The following is a 26,497-nucleotide window of genomic DNA, read 5'->3' as shown; positions in this document are numbered from 1 at the left end:
TCATTGTTTATACTTTCCTAATAATTTTACCTATTCTCTATAGTGGTGCATCAGGTCGGCAGCTGACACTTTAGTATATTCGGCCAATCACCTTTTGCATGGATCTTTTTGTTTTTTGATCTTTGTCTTGATTTCATGTCTTTCCGTCCTCTTTCTTCTAGAGCATCCCCTACATGCGACGTGCCGCGTAGACTCCCGAATGCGGTGATAAGTAGGCACGGGCAAGTGAGAGGAATTTTGCCAGCCCAGAAACGTAGAAATAGATTAGCTTCCTAGAACATTAGATCCTTAACGGGTAAAAGCATGGAATTAATAGATGTTATGAGGAGACGACGGATTAGTATAGCTTTTATGCAAGAGACAAGATGGCAGGGAAACAAAGCTAAAGTGTTGGACGACTTCAAACTTTGGTATACGAGCGACCAAAGTAATAGAAACGGAACGGGGTAGGGATAATAGCGGAAAAAGATCTAAGGAATGATGTAGTGGATGTCAAAAGAGTGAGTGATAGGATTATATCCATCAAACTTGTGTTGAAGAAAGAGGTTGTTAATATTGTTTACACTTACGCACCACAGATAGGATTGGATGAAAGCTGTAAGTGCCAAATTCTGGGACCGTATGGATGATTTAGTACAGGGTTTTGGCCAGGATGAATCGATTATTATTGGAGGTGATCTGAACAGCCACATTTGGAGTGACTATCGAGGCTATAAAGGTATTCATAGAGGCTTTGGGGTGGGGGAAAGAAATGAGGAGGGGACCTCAATCCTAGACTTTGTAGTGGCTTTAATGATCTTTCCATTGTGAACACTTTCTTCGGAAAAAAAAAACAAAAAGGAACACTTAGTTACTGTAGAAAACCTAGGACCTATAACCAGTAACTTTAGAGAGGATGAAAGAAGACTGTGCGATAGAGTGTAATGCTTGAGTGATCTTAATAGATCAGACAAGCCCTCTATTTATAATGAAGGGAAATATTACAATAGGACAGAAGTGCCCCTACTCTAACCGACTCTCACAAAGAGAGTCAACAGTACATAATTAAATCATAAATAAAACACCCAAAGTACCAGAATACCGTGGGTGTACATAATTCAACACTCCCCCTCAAGTTGGTGCATATAAAGCACAAATGCCCAACTTGAACAAAATAGGATGAAACAGCTTCCCAAATTGTCGCAAGAGTGTCCAACAATAAGTACCCACTTGCAATATGAAGCGAATGTAGTACTTGGATTTAACACACTGGCGGATGGATGAAGCTCCCAAATAATATTGGACATAATAAATCTTCAAGAACTGGAGATAATTGATCTTCAAAACCTGGTCAGACTTGATCAGCTAACCGGGGCAGGATTGTTCTGCAAAGCCTGGGAAGAATCGATCTTCAAAATAGAGAGAGAAGCATCAATCTTAATAAAGGCAGAAAAAATGCAGTAACAATCTTCTACAAAATGGCAGCAATTATCGTTCTTCAATAGTTGGCCAATGATGAATCTCAGATCATCACAGTGACAAAATCTTGAAGATAAACAAATAGGGCAGCAAACATCGGAAAAACCTGAATCAACCCAACAGTAAATCCTCCAATAGGAAACCAAATAAGATCTCAAAATATCTTTAATACTTCAATCTCCCCCTCACGGCAAATTCAACCCAATAACTAAAGATACCCAATGGCAATGGTGGAAAAAACTGATCTTCAATGTTTTGCACAAATGTTCTGCAATGTCTACAAGGTTCTACAAGTTCTGCAATGTCTGCAAGGGTTTGCAAGTTCTGTAATGGAATTGTACACAATCTCCCCCTCACGTGTAGTAGTACATGGGGACAAATAATGGAGAAGATGTAAGGGATAATGGCAAAAAGTGTAATTTTCCAGAATTTTCCAAAGGTGTCATGGGTAATTAAAAAGGAAGGAATGACAAAATTATAACTTACCAGAAATTTCCAAAGGTGTTATGGGTAAATACCAAAGGTATGGGATATGAAGGGAATGGCAGAATTGTAAATAACACAAAGTTGAAAAAAAGGATGGCATGCTGGTAAATATGGTGAACAGCATAGGATTCCTTTGAAAGAAACAAAGAGGGCCGTAGGGTCAAGGAGTAAATAAGGTCAAAAGGTAAGGGCAAAGCTGGAAGTTGAAATAGAAAAAGGAATTATAAACCCAACTAGGCAAAAGGGTAAACTAGGAAGGTATGATCAAATATGGATATGAGAAGCTTATTGGTGAAGAAAGGGGTAAATATGGAAACCACATAAAGTAATGATGGCATGACAAGATAGATGTTATTGTCCAAAAAACAAAGAGGTATTAAATTATTAATAGAAATTAGGTCTTAAAGAAAAAAAAGAGAGTGTGACTGTCTTTTGCCTCTTGACAGTCACGCTACCAGCAGGAAACCCCTATACCCTATTGACTTACGAGAAAAGGGGAAACAGAGAGACGGTAACCAAAGGACCCATTGTAAAGTAGGGAAAAGTTGGGGAAGCCAAACCTAGGCAACTCAAACCTGAACCAATATGCAAGCAGATAGAAGCCCGCAACCAGAAAAGTGAATCACGATTGGGTGGATCGTCATCTACCTCCAGTGTGAACAAGCCGGAAACCAAATTCGAAAAAAGGAAAGCGATAACCAGAGGCGGAAATCTCGTCTTCAACCTCTGGACCCCATGAACAAATCGCTGCCTTCTTCAACCAACAAGAGACGAACAAATCGATTCCAAGATGCAACAACAGGAGCAAATCGATTGCACATAGATGCAACTTTCTTCAATCGATTAAAAAAACTTCTAAGATGGAAACTCCTGCAGAACAGAATCGAAAAGAAAACTCCAATGATCAGATCTGATTTAAGTAGGAAAAAAACAACAGATCTGATTTGGAATAAAAGAAAGGCTCCAATCTTCAAGACTTGGGCAGTACTTGATCAATCTTCAGAAAGGAAGAACAAACTGCTCCGATCTATAACCAAAGAACAAACTGCTGCAATCCCTTATTAACAAGTAGAAACTGATCTCCAAAGTAGCAGATTCGACTCTTCAACAAGATGGAAGAACTTCAATCTCCAATAGCAGGCAGACTCAATCTTAAAACCAGGGCAGCAGTAGTTTGCATGAAGGCAGCAGCCGTCGATCTCCAACCTTCATTGAAAGAAAAAGGCAGCAACATAACTGCAGAAAATTTTCCAGAACTAGAAACCGCAAGTCTTCAATGCATAACCACACGATTTCCAAATAAATAAATAAACAAGGATGGAACGAGCAAGAAACCCGAGTTCTACTTTTCTTTCTATGAACTAGGGTGTCTCCATAAAGCAGAGAACCTTGAAACGACTCTCAAAACTGCAAATCTTGGAGAGAATCTGTCACTAGTTGCCTAGCTCTGATACCAGGTAGAAAACCTAGGACCTATAACCAGTAACTTTAGAGAGCATGGAAGAAGACTGTGCGATAGAATGTAATGCTTGAGTGATCTTAATAGATCAGACAAACCCTCTATTTATAATGAAGGGAAATATTACAATAGGACAGAATTGCCCCTACTCTAGCCGACTCTCACAAAGAGAGTTGGCAATACATAATTAAATCATAAATAAAACACCCAAAGTACCAGAATACCCCCACGGTATTCTGGTGTACATAATTCAACAGTTACTTACAAAAGTGGGATTCATTACAGTCAAATTGAGTCTTCCTTGCAAGAAGGGCTGACAGATTGTTATGTAAGGACTGTAAAGTTATCCTTGGGGAGAGCCTAACAATCCAACATAGACTGGTGACCCTGGATATGTGTCTCAGTGCCCAAAAGCGTAGGAGGAGAGAACCTACGCACCTTAAGATAAGGTGGTGCAGATTAAAAGGGGAGTACCTAAAGAAATGTACTGATAGTGTGGTCAAACAAGGAAGCTAGGACTTTGAAGGAGACACCAATGCAATGTGGCACGAGATGATGATTTGTATTAAGAGGGCTACCAAAGATGTGCTAGGGGAAGCGAAGGGTAGTCGCCAAGCCTCTAAGGAGACTTGGTGGTAGAACGATGAGGTCCAAGCAGCTATTAAGACCAAGAAAGTGTGTTTTTAGACTTGGCAAAGGACTAAGGAAACAGAAGATAAAAAGAGGTATTATGATGCCAGAAACGAAACTAGGAGGATTGTGGGGATGGCTAAGGCGAAGAAATATGAGGATTTCTATGTCAACCTAAACACAAAAGAAGGGGAAAAAGCTATATATAAGATAGCAAAGAAGAGAGAAAGGAAGAGTAGAGACTTTGATTAGGTGAGGTGTATCAAGAGTAAAGATGGAAGAGTGTTAGTCAAGGATGAAGAAATTGTGAAGAGATGGGACGAGTATATCTATTACCTACTAAATGGAGATAAGTCAAGTAGAACTGACCCAGACGAGTACTCTACCCAACATGATAACGCACATCATAGATATATAAGAAAGGCTAATGTGGCGGAAGTTAAAGAAGCCCTAAGAAATATGAAAGCAGGCAAGACTATAGGCCCAAATGAGATCCCAATAGAAATGTGGAAAACCTAAGGAAGTTGTGGGGTTTATTGGCTAACCAAGCTGTTTAATAAGATTATGAACACAAGGAAGATGCCAGATGAATGGAAGAGAAGCATTGTTATCCCGGTCTACAAAAATAAAGGTGACATCCAAAGCTGCAATAACTACAGAAGCATAAAGCTAATGAGTCACACGATGAAACTTTGGGAGAAGGTTATTGAAGCTCGTTTGAGAAGAGAGACTCATATCTCGATGAACCAATTTGGCTTTATGCTAGGTAGATCCATGACAGAAGCTATATACTTATTGAGGAGGCTTATAGAAAGATATAGAGATAGCAAGAAGGATCTCCATATGGTCTTTATCGACTTGGAAAAAGCCTATGACCGAGTCCTTAGAGATCTAATCCAATATGTTCTAGTGAAGAGGGGGTATCAAGTAAATATGTGGATACTATTAAAGAAAAGTATGAGGGCGTGGTGACTAGTGTGAAATATGTGGGAGGACAGGGTAAGGAATTCCCAATCACGATTGGATTACATCAAGGTTCAACACTTCAGCCTGAAGTCCTTACCTTTTTCCGCTTATCATGGACGATATAACCAAAAGCATTCAAGACGAGGTCCCTTGGTGTATGTTCTTCGTCAATGATATGGTTTTGGTGGATGAGACAAAAGAAGGGAATAACTCTAAGTTAGAGCTTTGGAGGTCAACCGTGGAAGCACAAGGATTTAAGATTAGTAGAACGAAGACGGAGTATATGATGTGTAATTTTAGTCACACTTCGATGGATACTGATATGTGCGAATTGAGGAAGAGAGATACCGCAAAGTGACTATTTTAGATATCTGGGGTCAATCATAAATAAAGATGGTGACATAGAGGATGATGTGTCACAAAGAATTAAAGTCGGATGGATGAAGTGGAGAGGTACGTCCGGAGTGTTGTGTGACGGACGTATTCCTCTAAAGCTTAAAGGAAAATTCTATAGGACTGTTGTTTGCCCGGCCATGATGTATGGAGCAGAATGTTGGGCAGTTAGGAAGTGTCATATTGATAAGCTTTGTGTAGCAGAGATGAGGATGTTACGATGAATGTGTGGAAAAACAAGGAATGATAAAGTACGGAATGAAAATATAAGAGCAAACTTGGGAGCTGCCTCGATCAATGATAAGCTCCGAGAGAGTCGTTTACGCTGGTATGGCCATATTCAACAGAGACCTAGGGATGCCCCAGTAAGGAGGAGTAATATGATTCCAATTGAAGGAGCTAAAAGAGCTAGGGGCAGACCTAAAATGACCATAGGAGAAGTGGTGAGGAAGGACATGCATGGTATAGGTCAAGTCCTAAGTATGACCTTGGACGAAACCTATTGGAGGGAAGGATCCATGTCGCAGACCCCATTTAGCTGAGATTATTCTGCGTGTTGGGCTGTGCCTTTTTCCTCTTACTACACTTCATCTTTCCTGTTTTTCCCATCTTCCGTTTGTCTTTTCCTTTGTGATGTCTCATCTCTTTCCCCATCCCTATTCTCCTATCTTTTCTTCACCTTTTATTTTTTAGTATAACTCTGGTTTTCTCTATTTTGTTTTGTTTGGATCCATGTAGCCAACCCCATTAAGTTGGGATAAGGCTGAGTTTATTGTTGTTGTTGCTGTGGTTAGCAAAGCTAAACCACATATTCTTAGCTCTTCCACACTTCTGTCAGGACCTCATCTGGGCTTGATGCCTTACCTACTTTTCATCCTCCTTAAAGCTTTTTTTACTTCAAAAACCCTAATTTTTCAGATATATCTACAACATGTGGTGTCTTGATGGGTAATGAAGTCTTCCGAGACACTATTACTCAAAATATCTTCATTTAGTAGGCTGTAGAAATAATCTTCTCGTCTCTCCTTAATGTCCTCAGCCCTTATTAGTACTTTACCATCTTCACTTTTAATACATCTAACATGGTCGAGATCTCTACTCTTCCTTTTCCTCATTTTAGCTATCTTATAGATAGTTTTTTCCCCTCTCTTTGTGCTCAGATTGTTATAAAGATCTACATATCTCTTCGCCATTACTTTTCTCATAATCTTCTTAGCTTCATTTCTGACAAATTTATACATTTTTAAATCCTCCACTTCCTCAGTCCTTTGCCATGTCTTAAAACTAGCTTTCTTAGTCTTAATGGCTGCTTAAACCTCATCATCCTACCACCAAGTCTCCTTATAGAAATGACGTTTCCCTTTTGATTCACCTAGAACATCTTTAGCAACCTTCTTAATACAAGTAGTCATCTTGTTCCACATCGTATTAATGTCTCCCTCAAAGTCATCAGTAAATGATTTCAAGGTATCTCCCTTTAAGCTCCACCATCTTATCCCAGGGCAAATAAGCTCACCTTTCTTAAGGTTTTACGTAATGAGGCTGACGCAGGCGGAAAGGTTCAGATCTGTAAAGAGAGATCAGATCTAGTTTATAGGGAGGTTAGGGATAGATAAAAGGAGAAGACGAGGCTTCAAGGTCAGATTCTGATCTGGGATGAAGAGAGAAGAAAGATAGGAGATGAGAGGGAGTATCGTGAGAGAGAGGAGAAGAGATGAGATTGAGAGGGGGAGAGAAAGAAAAACGAGATTAGGGAAAGGGGAGGGATAGAAGGTGATCAAACACACCTGCTGATTTCCAATGAAATCCAATATTCAATTCATTCTTCAAATCTTCCTTTCATTGTTGGATTACATGAGTTTATAAAGAAAATAAAAATGACTCTTGGATTCGAGCATTAATCACCTAGAAACTAACTCCAATAAAGCATTAAATTACCTAGAAACTAATACCAAGTAAAATTAATTACTTGCATAAACTTTTGGACTCCTACATAGAAAACTTAAAAGACCCAACTTGAAAACTGAAAAAGTCTAATTAAAGCACCTAGAAAAAGAAATCAACTCATTAACGAAGCCTAGGAAAATAAAAAGACACACTGGGATATTAAAAGACACTTTAAGAAAATTAAACTCAGGTCTAGTGGCTCTTTGGAGTCAACTTAATGGGCCCCACCAGCAATAATATCACAAGGACTAACTCTGGTCAGCTTAACCCATGTTTGGGCTTAATTGGAGCTGGTTCTTGGCCTTGCGGTTTGGGTTTAGTTCTGATGTGGACCAAAATAGCATGAGGGAACTTCTTTAGGCTTGATACTGCATCAATTCCCCCAATGTTAGAAAAAACTCGTCCACAAGTTTTGGTCAAGCGAGAAATCAGCTTGATATGATGGATATCCGTCTTCAACCCATAATAATGTTCTGGCAACTCTCTAAAGTCGTATATATAGCCGTGTAAGCTCGGTTCACGGTCTTCGAAAGATTTGGGTGGAAAGATAAAATCAATATGTTCCACCTCTAGTTCACTTTCAACAAAGAAGGGAGTAACTGGAGGAGTCTTTGGAGTGACATCATCAACAATTACAGTTTCTGAGTTGGTTTCAATGGTGGCTTCCACAGTAGAATCTACCAACACTACTTCAGTAGGAGCTTCTTTCACTGGATCTGACTCAAGCGTTGACTCGGTTGGCTCTTCATGTTTTTGCACTGGTGTAGTCCATAGCTGTTAAGGCGCCTAGGCGAACCAAAGCGGTTGGGGGGGTCAAAAAGCAAGGCAACAAGGCGTCGCCTAGGGGACCAAGGCGACACTGGAAATCAAGGGCGAGGGCAAGGTGCCTGGACACCTTGACAACTATGGTGTAGTCACCTCTGGCTGTAGTCCTTTTAGAACTTGAGTCTTGGACAGATGCAAAGGCCTTAAGCTACATATGTTGTTAAGATGATCAACTTCACCTCTGCGCTCTTCTAACCAATCACGACCCACTTGGATAATTCTCTTTGAACTAGGAAAAGTTTGACACCAACCGCTGTCATAATATGTGGAAAGTCCAAATTCAACAAGGACTCGATCGTTAGGTGTGATGACTATCTCGCCTGTTTGAGATAACATATCCACCACGGGTTGTGAAATAAAATTGTCTTGTCGCTTTTCATCAACAAGTAATATAACTGTTCGCCCATTGGACAGACCAACTCTAATTTTGAAAGTGTAGGGAGCAGAATCAAGAACATTCTTGCATGCAAGCATAGCTCTGTTAGGTTAGGCTTTGATACCAATTTGACGCAGGCGGAAAGGTTCAGATCTGTAATAGAGAGATCAGATCTAGTTTATGGGGAGGTTAGGGATAGATAAAAGGAGAAGACGAGGTTTCAAGATCAGATTTTGATCTGGGATGAAGAGAGAAGAAGAGACGGGAGATGAGGAGTATAGTGAGAGAGAGGAGAAGAGATGAGATTGAGAGGGGGAGAGAAAGAAAAGCAAGATTAAGGAGAGGGGAGGGATAGAAGGTGATCAAACACACCTGCTGATTTCCAATGAAAACCAATATTCAATTCATTCTTCAAATCTCCCTTTCATTGTTGGATTACATGAGTTTATAAAGAAAATAAAAATGACTCTTGGACTCGAGCATTAATCACCTAGAAACTAACTCCAATAAAGCATTAAATTACCTAGAAACTAATACCAAGTAAAATTAATTACTTACACAAACTTTTGGACTTCTGCATAGAAAACTTAAAAGACCCAACTTGAAAACTGAAAAAATCTAATTAAAGCACCTAGAAAAAGAAATCAACTCATTAACGAAGCCTAGGAAAATGAAAAGTCACATTGGAATATTAAAAGACATTTTAAGAAAATTAAACTCAGGTCTAGTGGCTCTTTGGAGTCAACTTAATGGGCCTTACCAGCAATAATATCACAAGGACTAACCCTAGCCAGCTTAACCCATGTTTGGGCTTAATTGGAGCTGGTTCTTGGCCCTGCGGTTTGGGTCTAGTTCTTATGTGGACCAAAATAGCATGAGGGATCTTCTTCAGGCTTGATACTGCATCAGAGGCACATATCAATGACCACTAATCTATGTTGTGTGGTTAGGCTCTCCCCTAGTATAACCTTACAATCCTTACATAACAACCTATCGAGCCTTCTAGTTACGAAGAATACGATTTGGCTACTATAATGTCCACTTTTGAAAGGTAACTAACTATTCTTCTCTCTTTTCAAAGTAGTGTTTACAATGGATAAATCATATGCCACAGAAAAATCTAAACTGAGATCCTCTCATTCCTCTCTCCAAAACCAATCCTCCATGTACACCTTCATAGTAATGCAAGAGTCGACCTCGAACCGGGGAAATCAGCGGGAGATCAAATGCAGCCAGGATCGATATATTGGAAAGAACAAATTAGAAACTGCAGTTCTTTTTTTTTATTATTGCTACTTTTCTGTCACATATGAAGAACATAAAAAGGATACGAAGAAAGGAGAAGAAGATAAAGAAGAGAAGGGGGTAGGGGAATGGCTCTCTCAGCCTGGGACTCTCACCCACAGCTATCCCAGCTGTTGAAACATGAAATTTCTCCCATAACCGATGGCAACAAGGCCTGAAAATTCTTTTCTCCAAATCTGATCCTTCCTTACAATAGGGGACCTACTAATAGCTTAGGCAAGCTTACAAAATAGAAGGTAAAAAATAGAAACTTCCTAAAACCAAAATAGAAGGTAGGAAAATAGCAACTAATGAAAAATAGAAACTACCAAGGCTTTATAGATCCAGGCTTCTAAAACAAAAGGAAGGACACTAAAATAGAAACTAAATAAATTAGAAACTATTAGATACCTAGACTTAATAACTAAGAAACTATTACAAAAATAGAAACTAAGTTAATAGCAGCTTCTAATAGAATATTCCACCAACATCTAGAAGTTAATCTTCACACCAGCTGTCCATATCAGCCCCCAAATCACTGTTCATGTGAACAGTAACTTCCTTTCTTTTTTAATTTCTGTCTACACCTCTTTTCTTCTTCATGCTTCTCTCTGGGCTGGGGCTGCCTTAGGTGATGCTCCATCGAACCAACAGAAACTTGCCACATCATCAGACCAGGCTGCCTCTCACAGCAGTCGAATCCACAACCTTGCTGTGCTGGTTTTGGGGCTTGTTTCTTGTGGTTACATATGGAGTTATGATCTACATCACAAAGCCTCTACGATCTATCCTGACATGACCATTAAGATCAACCCCTATAATAATCTTTTCTCCTTGACTAAGACCTTGAACTAATCCATCCATGTATTCTCAAAATTGTAACTTACTACTTTCAACCAATCCTACTTGGGGTTCGTAAACGCTAATTATATTGACTACTTTCTCCAACACAAGCTTGATGGATATAATCAGATCTCCAAATTTTTTAACATCCACCACATCATTCGTTAAATCTTTATCCACTACTATGCCCACTCCACTTCAATTACTTTTATCCTTGTATACCAAAGTTTAAAATTGTCCAACTCCTTAGCTTTTTTTACCTTTCTATCTAGTATCTTGAATACAAACTATGTTAATCCTTCTTCTCATCATAACATCTATCAACTCTAGACTCTTACCTGTTAAAGATCCAATGTTTCAAGATGCTAACCTAATCCTACGCTTTTGGACTAACTTCTTTACTCGCACTCATCCACGGTGCGAGAACCCTTGCCTACTTGTCACTGCATCAGGACGCTGACACGGTGCATCAACTATAGAGGATGCCCTAGGTTAACCTTGCTCACTTTTCACTACATCCGAATTATAGTGTAGCGCATCGATTATTTAGGTGAGGGACGCCCTCACATAAAGTTGATAATATAAGGTTCTAGAATCCTTGTAGAAAGGGTTTGGCTAGGATTTTTCTAGTTCCAGCTGCCGACCTGACGCACCAAGGCTGGGGTTTTTCCATTGACAATGCCGACCTGATGCATCAACCCTCCTCTATCCGGGCTTGGGACCAGCAGCAAAAACTGGAGAAGTTTAGTTTCTTAACGCAATGGACTAAATTGTGAAGCTTTGAGACATATTAACTAAATAGTCAGAAGACTGTTGGAGAACAGATATTCAAATTAAAGATAAATTATTCACTGACAATGAAGCATATGATGTAAATTGTATGAAGCAAAACTGTTGGCGCAGACAGAAAATCAAACTAAATCAAATTATACCTCAGTGACAGTGAAGTTACGGTGAATCACAAGAGCCAATAAGAAGCAAGGAAGAAGAAGAAAGTAATGCCGAAAAGTATCTTGGTCCTTGCTGTAAGTCTGCTTTACCACCTTATGGTACCTCATGTACCACACAATGCTTATCGAAGTGGCTATAAACACCAGCTTCATTATAGTGTTGTACAAAGAGAAGTACTTAGTAAACAAGTCAAGATACCGAGCAAGGAAGACTATAACATATAATTCTTGTGTCTTTAATGAAATTCCTGAAAAAACAGAAAAGGTAAATCATTATTTGCAAAGAGAGGAAAATCAAACTAACAATGTACTTTTATGGATAAGTGAAGTTTTTTTTAACCGAAAGGAGAATATGGAAATAAAACAATAAAAAGGACGAATTATGTAACCATGAGTTCTATCACAATATAATAAGTAAAGACTAGTCTTTATTAAAATTCAGAGGTCAAGAATTTTTTTTCTTTTCATGCCTTACTTTGGCTAAAGAATATAACTGAATCCCCAAGGTAACAGGTCAAAACATCAACGTTGATACTGCCATACCCACTTTTTGTAATTATTGACGACTTCCTTTCTAGCAAAATGTCTTGTTGGATTATATGGACCAGAATACCGTGCGGGTATTATGGACTTTTTACTGTTTTATTCTTGTTTCTAGTATGTGGGTTTTAGTCCCACATTGCCTACTCGTAATTCTGTCCTCTATTTTCAATAATATAAATAAAGAGCTTGGGGTGATCATTAATCATCTAAGCATTCACTCCTAATTCGAATCTCTCAACATATCATCAAAGCAGATTTGAATTAGGGAATTTCCTTCCATTCTCAATTTCCCCCCCTCCTCCCTTTCAATCTCGACCTCTTCTTCCCACCCCCCTCTTCTGTTTTGATCTTCTCTCTCCATCATTCTCACACTAGGGTAGCACTGACGAGGTGATCGACAGATCCAGTTACTGCCCCCCTTTTACCTCATCCTATGATACAGTTTTGATCGATAGGGACAAGCTCTTGCTGCCTACGATATTTTCTTCTTCAGTTTTTTTGGATTACTTCCACTTCTTGCCAAGGGACCAATCTACCTCATTGAAGACTCAAGAACTACGGCAGTATTTATCTCTTTGGCTCAGTTCCTATCTCCAACAAGATTGAAGACCTAGATCGATTTCTTGTCATCAAATCAGGGTTTTCTCCAAAACCCTAACAAATATCGATCTAAGAGTCTTAGGTTTCCATTGGGGCTGGTTTTTGGAGGAGTACTTCAGTCCTATTAGAAACATACTCGATCCAAGTTTCAGCTCTATCTGGTGTTTTTTTTACAGCAATCAGCCCTCCATCGATTTCACCAAAATCAGGGCTTTTTTCAAAACCCTGTAAAAGTCGATCTCAAGGTTTTCTCTGTCAGATACTGCTGGTTTTTTTAGACATCTCTCCCTATATTAAAAGAGGATTCTCCACCAAATTTCAGCCCTTCCCTTGAGGGGATTCTTGGGTTTCTCATCACACCAACTTCTCTCTGATCATAGGTGACTCAGCTAATTCTACTGCAACTTCTGTTGGTGATGGCCAAGCCAAATCTGAATTTCATACATTTCCTACTAATCCAATCAAATTGGATGGTTCTAATTACTTGCTTTGGTCTCGGTCAGCTTCCTTTGCCATTGCTGGCCGTGGCCTTACTGGTCACTTTAATGGCACCACTGTTATGCCAACTGAGACCAGTCCTGCTCAAGAAAGATGGCTTGCCAACAATGGTGTTCTCATGTCCTACCTGATTGGTTCTATGACTTCAACATAATTTTCTTCTCCTCGATACAGCCTCTCAGATTTGGGCTACTTGCAAGGAAACTTATGGGCAGCTTGGCAATGATGCCCAAGTATATGAACTCAGGCAGAAGGTCCTCCATACTACTTAGGGAGAATTTTCAATTTCCAAATACTATGCTACTCTACGCAGCTTGTGGCAACAATTGGACCACTTCTCTGATTTCCACCCTACTACAGTTGCTAACATTGCTTTATATAAGAAGCATGTGGACAAGATCAGAGTGTATGATTTTTTGGTTGGTTTAAATGTGGAGTATGACCAGATTCGTGTTCAAGTATTGGGCCATAAGCCTTTTCCTACACTTGAACAATCCTATGCCTTGGTGTCCTCTGAGAAAAACCGTAGGGCTGCTATGCTGCACCCACCTATTACTGACAGATCAGCCCTCAAGGATGCTACCCCGACTACTCTTGCACCTGTTGGCACTGCTTCTCTTGGTGATTCTACTATAAGGACTGTTGTTTGTGAGCACTGTCACAAACCCTACCACACCAAAGAGAAGTGCTGGAAACTTCATGGGAAACCAGCTGACTTCAAAGCAAAAAGGCCTGCCAAGACAAAGACAAAGACAAAGCCAAAGAACAAGGCTCATCACACCGAGACTGTTACTACAACCCTTGGTACAGACATTGGTCTATCCCAGGATGATCTTCAGGCATTCCTACGTGTGCTAAGGACTTCCGCTGCTACTGCCTCTACTACATCTGCTGATACTGCCAACTCCGCTGTTCCTTCAGGTTCATACTTTGCCCAGTCAGGTATTCTGTTTGGTGGTCACTGTGCTTCTGTAGCTTCCCATCCTTGGATCATAGATTCTTTTTTGGGTACGATTGGATCATAGATTCTGGAGCTACAGATCACATGACCGGTTCCTCTAGCCTGTTCCATCGTTGTTCTCCCACTTCTGCGAAAGATGAGGTCAAAGTAGCTGATGGTTCCCTTTCCTCCATATCTGGAAAAGGAATCATCAACTGTACTTCTTCTCTTCCTTTGTCCTCTGTTTTATATATTCCTAATTTTACTACTAACATTCTTTCTATTAGTAGTATTACTCGTGATTTTAATTGCAAAGTAACTTTTTTTCCTTCGCATTGTGTTTTTCAGGATCTGGGCTCTGGGAAGACGATTGGACTGGGTAAAGTACATGGTGGAATGTACTTGCTTAAAGATGGTCGTCCCTCTCTACCACCATTACCTTCTCCGCTACCTCAGAACTCTTTGGTCTCTTCTGAACTTTACCAATGGCACTCGAGATTAGGTCACCCTCCATTAGGAATTTTAGCACATTTATTTCCTAGTTTGGTTATCCCATATACTAAGGATGACTTTTTTTGTGAGGCTTGTGTTCTGGCCAAACAAACACGATCAACTTATTCTTTATCAACTTATTCTTTGTCAAATATAAAGAGTTTTTCTTGTTTTCAATTAGTGCATTCTGATGTTTGGGGTCCTAGTCGTAAAACATCTCTGTATGGTCACTGATGGTTTATTTCTTTTATTGACTGTTACTCTAGGCACACATGGGTGTATCTTTTACACATAAAAAATCAAGTTTTTGAATGTTTTCGGCATTTTCATAAAATGGTCCAAACTCAGTTCCAGGCTATTCTTAAAATATTGAGAAGTGATAATGGAACCGAGTATAAAGAATCTCAATTTCAAAACTATCTAGCTAACCATGGTATTGTTCACCAGACCAGTTGTGTTGATACCCCTGCCCAGAATGGTGTGGCAGAAAGGAAAAACCGCCACTTGTTAGAGGTGGCCAGGGCTTTGATGTTTGCTAGACATGTCCCATCTTAGTATTAGGGACATGCTGTCCACACTGCTGCCTATCTCATCAATAGGCTACCTTCCCGGATTCTTGACTCCCGTAGTCCAGCTGAAGTTTTACTAGGGAATTCCTCCTTTATTGTAACTCCCAAGGTGTTTAGTTGTGTGTGTTATGCTAGAGATACAAAATCTCTAGGCAAACTTGAACCTAGGGGGTTACGTTGTATTTTCTTGGGTTATTCTCTAACCCAGAAGGGTTACAAGTGCTACCAACCCCCTTCCTGCCGTACTTTGGTCAGTATGGCTGTTATTTTTCATAAGACCGTTTCCTATTATTATTCACCACCTCTTCAGGGGAAGAGTTCTAGTGAAGATGTGTTGTTTTTTCAGGTTCCTCATTTTCTAACCCCTACGGTTGTTGTCCAGCCACTTACAGCTGCTGTCCAGCCACCTACAGCTGCTGTCCAGCCACCTACGGCTGCTGTCCAGCCTCCTATGGGTACTGCCCAGCCTCCTTTGATTGCTGCCCAATCTCCCTTGGCTGCTGCCCAGCCTCCTCTGGCTGTTCCCCCCTCATCCGAAGGGAGTCCTTTACAAGGGGAGACCATGGGAAAGAGTGTTGCTGATGTTCCTATTCAAAGGGAGCTGACTCCTGTCCAGAGAACTATTGGTGAGTTTCAAAAGAAGATTAACAACTCCAATATGATCACCTATAAAAAGGGAAGCACCAAAAGGGGGCACCTTCAATCCACGTAGCACCGATACCCATCCAGTTGCCGGCTCAAGATCCAGATTCTTCCTCTCCTAGTAAACTATCTTCCTCCGACCTACCTATTGCTCTATCGCAAAGGCACTAGGACTTGCACTCTGCATCCCATATCTCGTTTTGTTTCTTATAGTTCTCTTTCTCCTTCTTTTCGTGCACTTGTATCTTCTCTTTCTTCTGTTTCCATTCCTAAAAATTGGCAGGAAGCATCTACAGATGGAAAGTGGAAGGCAGTGATGTTGGAAGAAATGAGAACACTACACAAAAATAATACGTGGGATTTTGTGGCTCTTCCTCCAGGGAAAAAACCAGTTGGATGTAAATGGGTCTTTGTGGTTAAACAGAAGGTAGATGGGACAGTGGATCGTTATAAGGCACGACTAGTTACAAAGGGGTTCACTAAAACTTATGGAGTTAACTATCAGGAGACCTTTGCACCAGTGGCGAAACTCAACATTATAAGGGTGTTATTATCTTGTGCTGCAAATCTTGGGTGGGATCTACAGCAATTGGATGTAAAGAATGCCTTCCTCCACGGGGAGCTTGAGGAAGAGGTATATATGGATGTTCCACCACGTTTCTCTTATGACAGGACCAGGGGCAAGGTCTGTAAATTGAAGCGTGCTCTTTATGGTTTGAAGCAATCACCTAGAACCTGGATTGGCAAGTTTCACAAGGCTATGATTTCAGCAGGATACAAGCAAAGCAATGCTGATCACACTTTGTTCATCAGACGAGTTGGTGACAAAGTAACTATTCTCATGGTCTATGTGGATGATATTGTGGTAATTGGTAATGATTGTGATGCTATCAAGAAATTGAAGCACTTCCTTGGCCGTGAGTTTGAAGTAAAGGATCTGGGGACTCTAAAATATTTTCTAGGGATAGAAGTTGCTCAATCTTCAAAGAGCATCTTTCTTTCTCAAAGGAAATATATCCTAGATCTATTGTCTGAGACTGGGTTGCTAGGTTGTCATCCTTCAGATACTCCTATGGAAGCTTCTACAAGACTTAAGGAGAAAGAGGGTGAACCTGTCGACAAAGGCAGTTATCAGCGATTAGTGGGCAAACTAATCTATCTCTCTCACACACGACCTGACATAGCCATTGCTGTAAGTTTGGTGAGCCAGTTTATGCATGATCCTTATTCCTCTCACATGGAGGCGGTCCTTCGTATTTTGCGATATTTGAAGTCTGCACCAGGAAAAGGAATTTTTCTCTCTCCCAATGGCCATCTGAAGGTTGAAGCTTATACTGATGCCGATTGGGCTGGCTCTATTGACAGAAAATCAATTTCTGGCTATTGTTCTTTTGTGGGTGGAAACCTTGTCACATGGCGTAGCAAGAAGCAGAATGTTGTGGCAAGGTCCAGTGCTGAAGCAGAGTTTTGTGCAATGGCACAAGGAATCTGTGAACTTTTGTGGCTTAGAGGATTGTTGTAGGATATTGGTGTTGTTGTCCATCTTCCCATGATGCTTTATTGTGATAATAAAGTAGCCATTAGCATTGCTCATAACCCTGTCCAGCATGATCATCCTAAGCATGTTGAGGTTGATCGACATTTCATCAAGGAGAAGCTCGAAACTGGACTCTTCTGTGTTCCCTTTATGAAGTCTGTTGATCAGTTAGTCGATGTGTTCACCAAGGGGCTAAGTGGCAAAGTGTTTCTTCCTATCTTAGTCAAGTTAGGCATGCACAACATGTATGCTCCAACTTGAGGGGGAGTGTTGGATTATATGGGCCAAAATACCGTGGGGGATATTCTGGACTTTTTACTGCTTTATTCAAGTTTCTATTATGTGGGTTTTAGTCCCACATTGCTTACTTATAATTCTATCCTTTATTTTCAATAATATAAATAAAGAGATTGGGGTAATCATTAATCATCCAAGCATTCACTCCTAATTCTAATCTCTCAATATGTCTTATAGACACAGGATATCTGAAGCATGTCCTTAAATACTGCCCATCCCCTCCAGTTGGTAAGGTGTTCTTGATATCACTCCTCTACAGTTATTCTAGGGGAATGTTGATTCTTTGCAGCGATTCTCACTAAAATCATGCATATCAAAAAATTTGATTTCCCTCCCCCCCTCTCTTCGAATTGTTTTATTGAAAGGAAAATTTTGGCTTAACACTTCACTTTCTATGTGGATCATTCACAGTAAGTAATCGTTTACAATAATAATCACTTGCAATAATCATATAAGTTCAAAAGAATCATGGCAGAACTAAGAGCTTTGAGAGATGGTTTGAAACTGTGCCATGCTTCAGGCCTTACTAATTTTGTGGTACATTCGGATTCTGCTTCCATTGTTAGAATGATTAATCTCAAGATGTGTAACCTATAGAGGGGATGGTACTGGTTCCAGGAAGTCATGGCTTTAATTTGTTCTACTCGGGCCCTGGTATCCTTTGCTTATAGGGAAAGTAACAGGGCGGCTGATTGGATGGCCAACCTAGCTTGTGATACAAGTTCCTCAATCATTTACCATTATGGCAGCCAACCACCGGGGGACCTTCAGGGTATTCTTCGGGAAGAGAGGGCTGGCTTGCCAATCCTAAGGAAGTAGAGTTTAAGCGTTTCTTCTCATGATTGTATGGGTTGGGTCTGAGTTGAGAGTGTTTGCCCCTTTGGGTTGGGGGTGGTACGTCCTCCCCTGTATTCTTTATTCAATTTTTGGATACTAATAATATTACAGGGGCTAGCCCAGCTCCCAGGTAAAATTCGGGTTAAAAAAAAATTAAAAAAAATACAAGTTCAAAAGAATCACCTTAGAAAATCAGAAGGGAAACCTACTGCGACATGTTTATTGATACCTAGATTTGCCAAATTGGTAAAGAAAATTGTGGGAAAGAAAAAGCTATCGTTTTCTGAACCGCTTGTTAAGTCCCTATTGTCCTGACTTGAGCAAAAATGCACGCTTTCCAACAGATTTTTTATCAGTAAGAGAATGATTGCAGGATCTGAAAGTTTGGCTGCTTCCCAAGGCCAGAAAACTCTAATTGATCGAAACAGTAAAAACAACAACCCCAAATCTGTGTAATGACATTTCTCTCACTGCAATTATTTGCACCAAACAAATTCCAGATGGTGCACTCCCCCAAAAAAAGACCACTAGCTCAAACACTGGTATGAATACAGACCTCAGGCTTAGGTGCTTAGCAGCATGTGTGCCTAGCCTTTCTGACAAAAAGAACCCTAAAATAATTGAAGAGACTGTAATCTTCATTACACCAACAGTAAAAGTAAAGGTTTTCTGAAGACTCTTTAGAAAAGCCCCATTTAAAAAGAGGGCAATAAATGCGAAAGGATAGTAACATCTATCCAAAAAAAAAAAATCTGAAACTAATCCTTAAGAGAATGTGCAGGAGACTATGAAGATTGGAACACAAATATTGTGGAAAACTGGAAGGCCATCAATGGAGATTCTATACTCCTTCAATGAACACTATATGGTTTGGTTTGTCAGTGACTTTATAAATCTTAATGACAGATCAGCGACTCAACGAGTGAGGTGGAACCACTATCTAATTTTTTCTTGATAGCTCAAAAATATTTGGGCATAAAGTACATCACTCACCAGCAGAGAACAAGTTATTTTAGTGCCAGTCAACCTAAATGATAAATTGACTGAAACTGAATCCAAATTAATAACCATATTGGATGGGTATTGCCCCCTGGAAGCTGAAGAGACTTGGGAATCTTGAAAAGGCTTGCAGCAGAGAATATAATTGCCCCATGGAATATATATAAGGCAACTGTAGTACTGTACCTTTTCCAATCATTGAATTTGAATGGAATCTGGAGTAAGTAGAGAATTTAAACTACAAGATGTTTTTGGAAACTAGATTAGCAGACTTTCCTTCTAAACAAAATAAAATAAAGCATATAAAATGCATAAATGACAGCTTCTTCGTAAAGTTGGAGAAAAAAAAATAATCTTAATGATGCCAAAACCAAGGGTAAGAAGTCAGGCAGTGGAAGTTGAAACAATTACACACGATAGCCACAACCCTAATGCTATTACCATTACATGTCGAGAGAAAAGGATAGAGGAAATATAACACTGGAAGAGGTAATCCAAGCAACGGCAATGCTGCAGCCCAAAGGGACTGAAATTGGAAACAAAAGGCCAAAACCACAGATATTAAATAAAATAAAAAAATTGAGCAAACATGAGATGCTCAAAACATTTCTTAAATGGCACAAACAGGTAGAATTAGTATCATTGCAAAAGCTCAAACCCAATATTGCGGGCGTTCAGAAATGGGCACTGGTAACACAAACACCTTAATTTGTTTACAGATTAGCCACCAAAAAATGAATTAAAATTCTGAGTTTGTGCTGCTTCAATAAAAACTGAGAGCCAACCGTACAGAAGCAGAAAACCAGAGAAACCAGAAGCTAATTTTTCCATCATGTTCAAAGATAGAATCAACACAACAATCGAAAGAGAGTAGAGAGCGAGTATTTGTGTATATGAACAAAGAAAACACCTGCACAAGATTTCATTGTACGGATCTTGAGGAGGAGAATGACGATGCTGAGGAGATGGGTCATGTCCCCTGCTAACCTGAACACATTCATCTTTGCGCCTCTCTCTCCCTCTCTCTCTGTCGTTCTGTGTGAGACTGGTGACTCAGTGAGTGTGAAAAGGTTGAAAAGGTTTTTCAGACTTTCAGTTTCATATCTTCATTCGTTTAGGGAAAAAAAAAAAAAAAGGTTCCATATCTTCATTTCACTTGACTTGACTTCGAACTAACTCGTGGCGATCACTGAAGAGTCATGCCCGTGCACTGTACAGTACATTGGTCTAACAGACAAGAATACCCATTACCCCCACAAAACAGAAAAAAAAAAAAAAAAAGCAGCAAGAATACCGTCAGGAAACTGCTAGACCATAAGAATGGTTCATTACCCACGATCCCACGGTATGTGCCTAAAAGGATGTCAATTGGAGGATCGTTATCACTCCCAGTACTGGGGGCTGCTGTACGCATTGTGCGGTGTAGCACCGCCCATGTGTGCACGGTGGGGCCTGAAGGATCATTATCGCTCCCCAGTACTGGGGGGATGCTATGCGCATCGTGCGGTGCAGCATTGCCCATGTATGCATGGTGGAGCCCACTGTGCACACATGGGCGTTGCTACGCCGCACGATGCGCACAGCACCGCCCCCAGCACGGGGGGCGATAATTTTCTGTCAATTGGATGGTAACTAGTACTTGGGACGGTTCTATACCAATACCAGTACAAAAGGTGCCAATCCCAGTACCGTCCCATTTAGTAAACGGGACTAAACCTAGGTCCCAATCCCGATTATTAACAGAATGGGACTGTACTGGTTCCTAAACGATTCCAGGGCCGATAAAAAAGGGAGAAGATGTTTAATGGTTTCAAGATGGTTTTGAAAGCAACTTAGAATATGAAACTAAGACAAATTTCATGGATTTACTTCTTCAGTGTCCTCCCTAAGATCATATGTAATCTTTTCAAACCGACGTCTAAGAATTATGACGACGAAATAAACAAACTCATATATGGTTTTAGTGCCATCACAAAACAAGTTTATAGAAATAGAACTAAAGATCCATTAGTCAAAACCTCGATAAGAGAAAATACCACAAAAATACATCAACCTATAGCCACAAAACTTCACACAATAAATAGAAATATACCCTTTGACTGTTAGCATATAAGCATTCCATTAATCACAGAGGTTTAGGGATTACCTAAACCATGGAATCGCAGTGGAAGGGACGATCGAATGCAGCTTGTAGTTATGAGCACCACACAATCTCTACAGACTTCTCCACAGAGAATTCCACACCACAAAACCCTAAGCGACTGAATGAAAACCCTAGGATAACACAGAACTTGAAGGAGAGAGAGATCTAATTAATTAATGCACCTAGGGTTTATGCCTTATGTCTATATATAGGCTAAACCCTGGGATTGGCCAATTAGAGGAGGGATCGGTCACTTAAGTGACCGTCCCTCTCTCTCTCTCGTTATTGGCTCGGCCGGCCTACCCCATGTGGGCGGACCAGCTGGACCTCAAGCCCATCACAAATTTACATCTCCCACTCGCCCACACATGGCACATATATTATGCATTCAAGTTTCTCTCATTCCGCGTTATCCTTCATACAGGTAATGGGGCGTGCGACCTGTCGAGATGATACAAGGTAGGAGTACTACATCAAACTTCCATCTAACCAACATAGTACATCACTCTCAAAAAATCTCAAAATACCCCAAACGATCCACTTACACCCTATCTAACACTCTCGACCCCTCATGATGAGTAATGTCAATCCTTGGTATGTAATGTACTCATGACTGCGTCGATCACAAATACGACAAGTCGCCCGTGCAATGAGTCACATAACAAAGGTGTAACGTCCAATGGTTTTTCTTGAGCCCCTCATGTCAATCCAAATATCCCCAACAGCTTTCCCAATGGCTTCCCGCTGGACCGCATCATCCATGGTCCTAAGGAGAACGTCAAAGTAGTGTCATTGAGTGTCCTTTTCATGACATTGTCTCAGGTAATAAGGGTACTATGGGATTAATATAATCCATGTGGCTCACATAGTGATGAAGCAAGGACCCATTTGGTTACTCTCACAATTGGTCGATATAAGCACATGTAGTATGATGTGCATGCTATGGCGTAACTCCCACTAGGGTGGGCATGTCACTCGCAATAAATAAACGTCATACAGATCTTAGTCTAGTCGCTACTTTAAGCGCCTAACCTGAGTCTCTAGCGCAGTCACCCTCATGGTTTCTGCCTAGAACCTCACATCTGGATTCTAATAGGCTACTTGGAAGTGTGGTGTCTTCCAAGTTGGACCAAGTAAAGGTCTCATCTTAGCTCTAACTAAGGTGTCATAGAGCACACATGCTCATGGGCTCATCTCGTTCGTTACACCCCAGCGCCGAGGCGAATCACCCGTGTGAGTGGGTCGATTCTAAGCCTGGTGACATCTTTACAAATAGTGAATGTATACACACAAGATTACTCAAAAAAATATATGCTCATCAATAAATGTAAGAAAAATACAAATAAATGTCCATCACAAACAAAGTATTCCCAAAGCAAATACATATCAGATCCGCCTGAGTCCCAAGTTCCTAACGTGAACTAGGAAAACATCTCTGGCAATGGGCTTAGTCAATGGATCAGCCAACATATTGCTAGTGGAGATATGCTGCAGAATAACTTCACCTTGCGCTACCATGTCTCGAATGTAGTGATACCGTATGTCAATGTGCTTGGCTCTGCCATGGAACTTGGGGTCCTTCACAAATGCAAGCGTTGTCGTGCTATAACAGTGTATAAGCACAGCATCGTCTAAGTGAGCAGAAACACTAAGTCTCTGTAAGAACCTCCTGAGCCAAACGGCCTCCTATACTACTGCCAAACATGCGACGTACTCCGACTCCATCGTGGACAGGGCAATGTAGGTCTGTTTCTTGCTACTCCAAGTGATAGCCCCGCCTCCCAAGACAAATGCATACCTTAAAGTGGACTTATGCTCGTCTCTATCACTAGCCCAATCAACATCATTGTAGCCTCTCAGTCTCAAGTCTAAACCACTGAAGGTGAGAGAGAGGTCTGCAGTGCCACGTAGGTATCGAAGTATCCTCTTTATTGCCTGCCAATAAGCTGGCCCTGGGTTACTTTGGTAATGGCTCCCTATGCCAATGGCTAAGCAAATATCTGGACGCGTGCACATCTTCGCATACATCAGACTGCCTACTGCAGATACATAGGATATTTGGACATTTGGTTTCTCTCTTCATCACTCTTAGGGCATTGGTCTAGGCTCAAAAGTGCATGCCTTGTCCATTGGAGTATCAATGGGTTTCGAATTGCTCATATGGAACCGCTCCAGGACTTTCTTTATATAAGTCTCTTGAGACAAACTAAGAAGTCTCCTAGTGCGATCCCTCACAATCTTCACGCCCAACACAAAGTTGGCCTCACCCATGTCCTTCATCACAAAAGTAGAGGACAACCACTCTTTAGTGGCGACAATCATTTCAATGTCATTCCCAGCCAACAAGATGTCATCAACATACAATGATAGGATGAGAAACCCCAGCTTGGATCTTTTAACATACACACAGTGATCCTCTTCAATCATGTCCAAACCCGCAGTGGTAATGGCATGGCGAAATCTAATGTACCACTACCTGGATGATTGCTTAAGGCCATAGATGGAACGTTTGAAATGGCATACTTTGCGCTCATGTCCCTTCTTCTCAAAGCCCACAGGCTGAGCCATAAAGATCTCCTCGTCCAATTCTCCATTGAGAAAGGTAGTTTTAACGTCCATTTGTTAGAGTTCCAAATCCAATTTTGCGACAATGGCTAGAATGATGCAAATTGAGGCCATTTTCACCACAGGGGAGAACATCTCATCATAGTCTATACCCTCCTGTTGGGTATATCCCTTTGCCACAAGACGTGCCTTATACTTGTCAATTGATCCATCTGCCTTTCGCTTGACTTCAGGACCCACTTGTTCCCAATGACCTTGCGCCCAGGTGAAAGATCAACTAACTCCCAGACTTGGTTCTTGCTCATAGAACTCAACTCATTTTCCATAGCAGCTTGCCACATTTCCTTAGCTGTAGAAGAGAGAGTGCCTCGCTCACTGAGGTTAGCTCATCCTCATCCCTCGGGACACAAAGGAGGGCAACATCCCGTTCAATCTCAAAACGACGTCGGGGAACGTATCCACGTGTGCTCTTACGCGCAGAGGGTTCTTGACCCGCGGGTTGTATGCTTTCATTAGGTAGCGCACTCCCATTGGGCTGATGATCACTCTTACCCTCTCTAGTGATCTCATGATAAGTGTTTAATTCCTCACCCTCACCAAGAGTAGGTGAGACGCTTTCATCAGTCTCTATCTCAAAGAGATCAAGGTCTCTACTAGGTCACTAATGCTAGGAAAATTGGTCTCTAAAAAATCCACATCGCAGGACTCACTCTCTGTCATTCCTCCATCTTGATGTTCACCGTACACTACATAGCCTTTCGAGGTATCAGAATATCTTATAAATATACTCTTTTTAGCTCTAGGGTCAAGTTTCCCAAACTTATGGGAGGCACTATGAACATATCATGCACCTCCCCATGGTCGCATATGCCCCAAAGTGGGCTTTGCGCCTTTCCACAATTCATAGGGAGTAGAGGGAATTGATTGTGATGGCACGTGGTTAAGGATGTAGGCAGTGGTCAACATAGCATCCCCCCAAAAGGATATTGGGAGGTTGGCCTGCACCACTATCGATCTAACCGTATCTAAAAGCATCCTATTCTTTCGCTCTGCTATACCATTTTATTGTGGAGTATGGGGAATAGTTATGTTACACCCTCGCCCGAATTTACTATTTATTAATAGTTTCTCTCTTGTGTGACATGTAGATTATACTATCGTGTTTGTTGGCGAGTTATTTTCACTTGTGGTCAAACCTAGCCACAAGATCATTGACCAGTTCACGGGCCTACTTGTGGAGGAGAGGTTCCTCAACCGGCAGTGGGGAAGATTTATCGATGGTGATTTCGTCGATCATCCCTCTAGCACAAGTCTGCAAAGTGAGGAGTACTGAAAGGCGTACCCTGTGTCCCCACAGCTAGATACCTCCTTTAGTGATAAGCTTAGTATCGCGATCGAAAAATTATTCGGGATCACGAAGGACACGTTGTGATGGGCGAGGGGTAAGATGTTAACCTTGTGAATGATACTGTACCTTACTCTAGTTGACCTTGAAGTGTGGCCCAATAAACCTTTTAATGGGTTTTAACCTTAAAAGGCCCGAATCCAAATAGACCTTAATAGGGGAGATTAGTCTTAAAACCAGGCCTAACACTCTCAAGTCTCATTTACTTCTCTACCTACCTGAAACATTGGAGACTTGGAGCATTGAAGGCATTGGTGGAGGGAGAACTTGGGGAGGGCTGAGGAGGTGGAGAATCATCCACATATCTGACTTTGAGGTAAATGATCTTACCTACCTCTCTCTCTCTTCCATTTATGGGTTCGGAGATCCTCTTGGGATCGAAACCTAGCTTGGGGGATTTCTCATAAAAACCCAACAAACCCTAGATAATGTCCTTTGAGGCTCAAATTCCTGTGCTGGATGCATTCATGGCTTTGAATACTTCTTCTGCTGTTCAAGCACCTAAACCTAGCTTGGGTTTGGGAATGACCTTGGGGATGGACCTAAATCCCTCAAATCCCCTTATCTCCTTGGAGAGCCATGTGTATTGGACCTCCAACGAAGGTCTGAGCTCACCTCCCCAACCCTAAGACCCTTAAGGGTCCATGAATGAAGGGCTGGAGGTGATGCTCTTCGCAGCTATTCAAAGGAAGGGCAGCAGACGAACGATCAGACTCACTGTCGTGTATTCGTCCGTTAGTCCGTTTAGCCTAACCGGGTTGTTCCTCTGGGCAGAGTTATGAGCGAAACCACCTAAGCTGAATCCGCTCGAGA

General features: G+C 41.0%; 1 protein-coding gene across 3 annotated transcripts in view; it reads right to left on the bottom strand.

Annotated features, from left to right (window-relative positions):
• Positions 1 to 26,026, bottom strand: part of LOC122644588 (ER lumen protein-retaining receptor-like) — a 47,272-nt gene extending 21,246 nt beyond the window's left edge. The window contains exons 1-4 of one of the 3 annotated variants that reach the window (XM_043837967.1): positions 26,019 to 26,026; positions 21,983 to 21,992; positions 20,482 to 20,598; positions 11,600 to 11,865 (exon numbers count right to left, since the gene is read on the bottom strand). In XM_043837967.1, the coding sequence (XP_043693902.1) occupies positions 11,600 to 11,865; positions 20,482 to 20,572 (357 nt within the window). In that variant the 5' untranslated portion in view covers positions 20,573 to 20,598; positions 21,983 to 21,992; positions 26,019 to 26,026. Of the gene's footprint in view, positions 1 to 11,599; positions 11,866 to 20,481; positions 20,641 to 21,982; positions 21,993 to 26,018 lie in introns of those variants that run through there. The other 2 variants (XM_043837968.1, XM_043837966.1) reach the window with 2 other exon arrangements.
• Between the last annotated feature and the right edge of the window lie 471 nt (positions 26,027 to 26,497).

Source organism: Telopea speciosissima, chromosome 11, assembly GCF_018873765.1.
Source record: "Telopea speciosissima isolate NSW1024214 ecotype Mountain lineage chromosome 11, Tspe_v1, whole genome shotgun sequence".
NCBI lineage: Eukaryota > Viridiplantae > Streptophyta > Magnoliopsida > Proteales > Proteaceae > Telopea > Telopea speciosissima.
The sequence above is the reverse complement of the archived record's forward strand: the minus strand, read 5'-3'. Positions and strand labels throughout refer to the sequence as shown.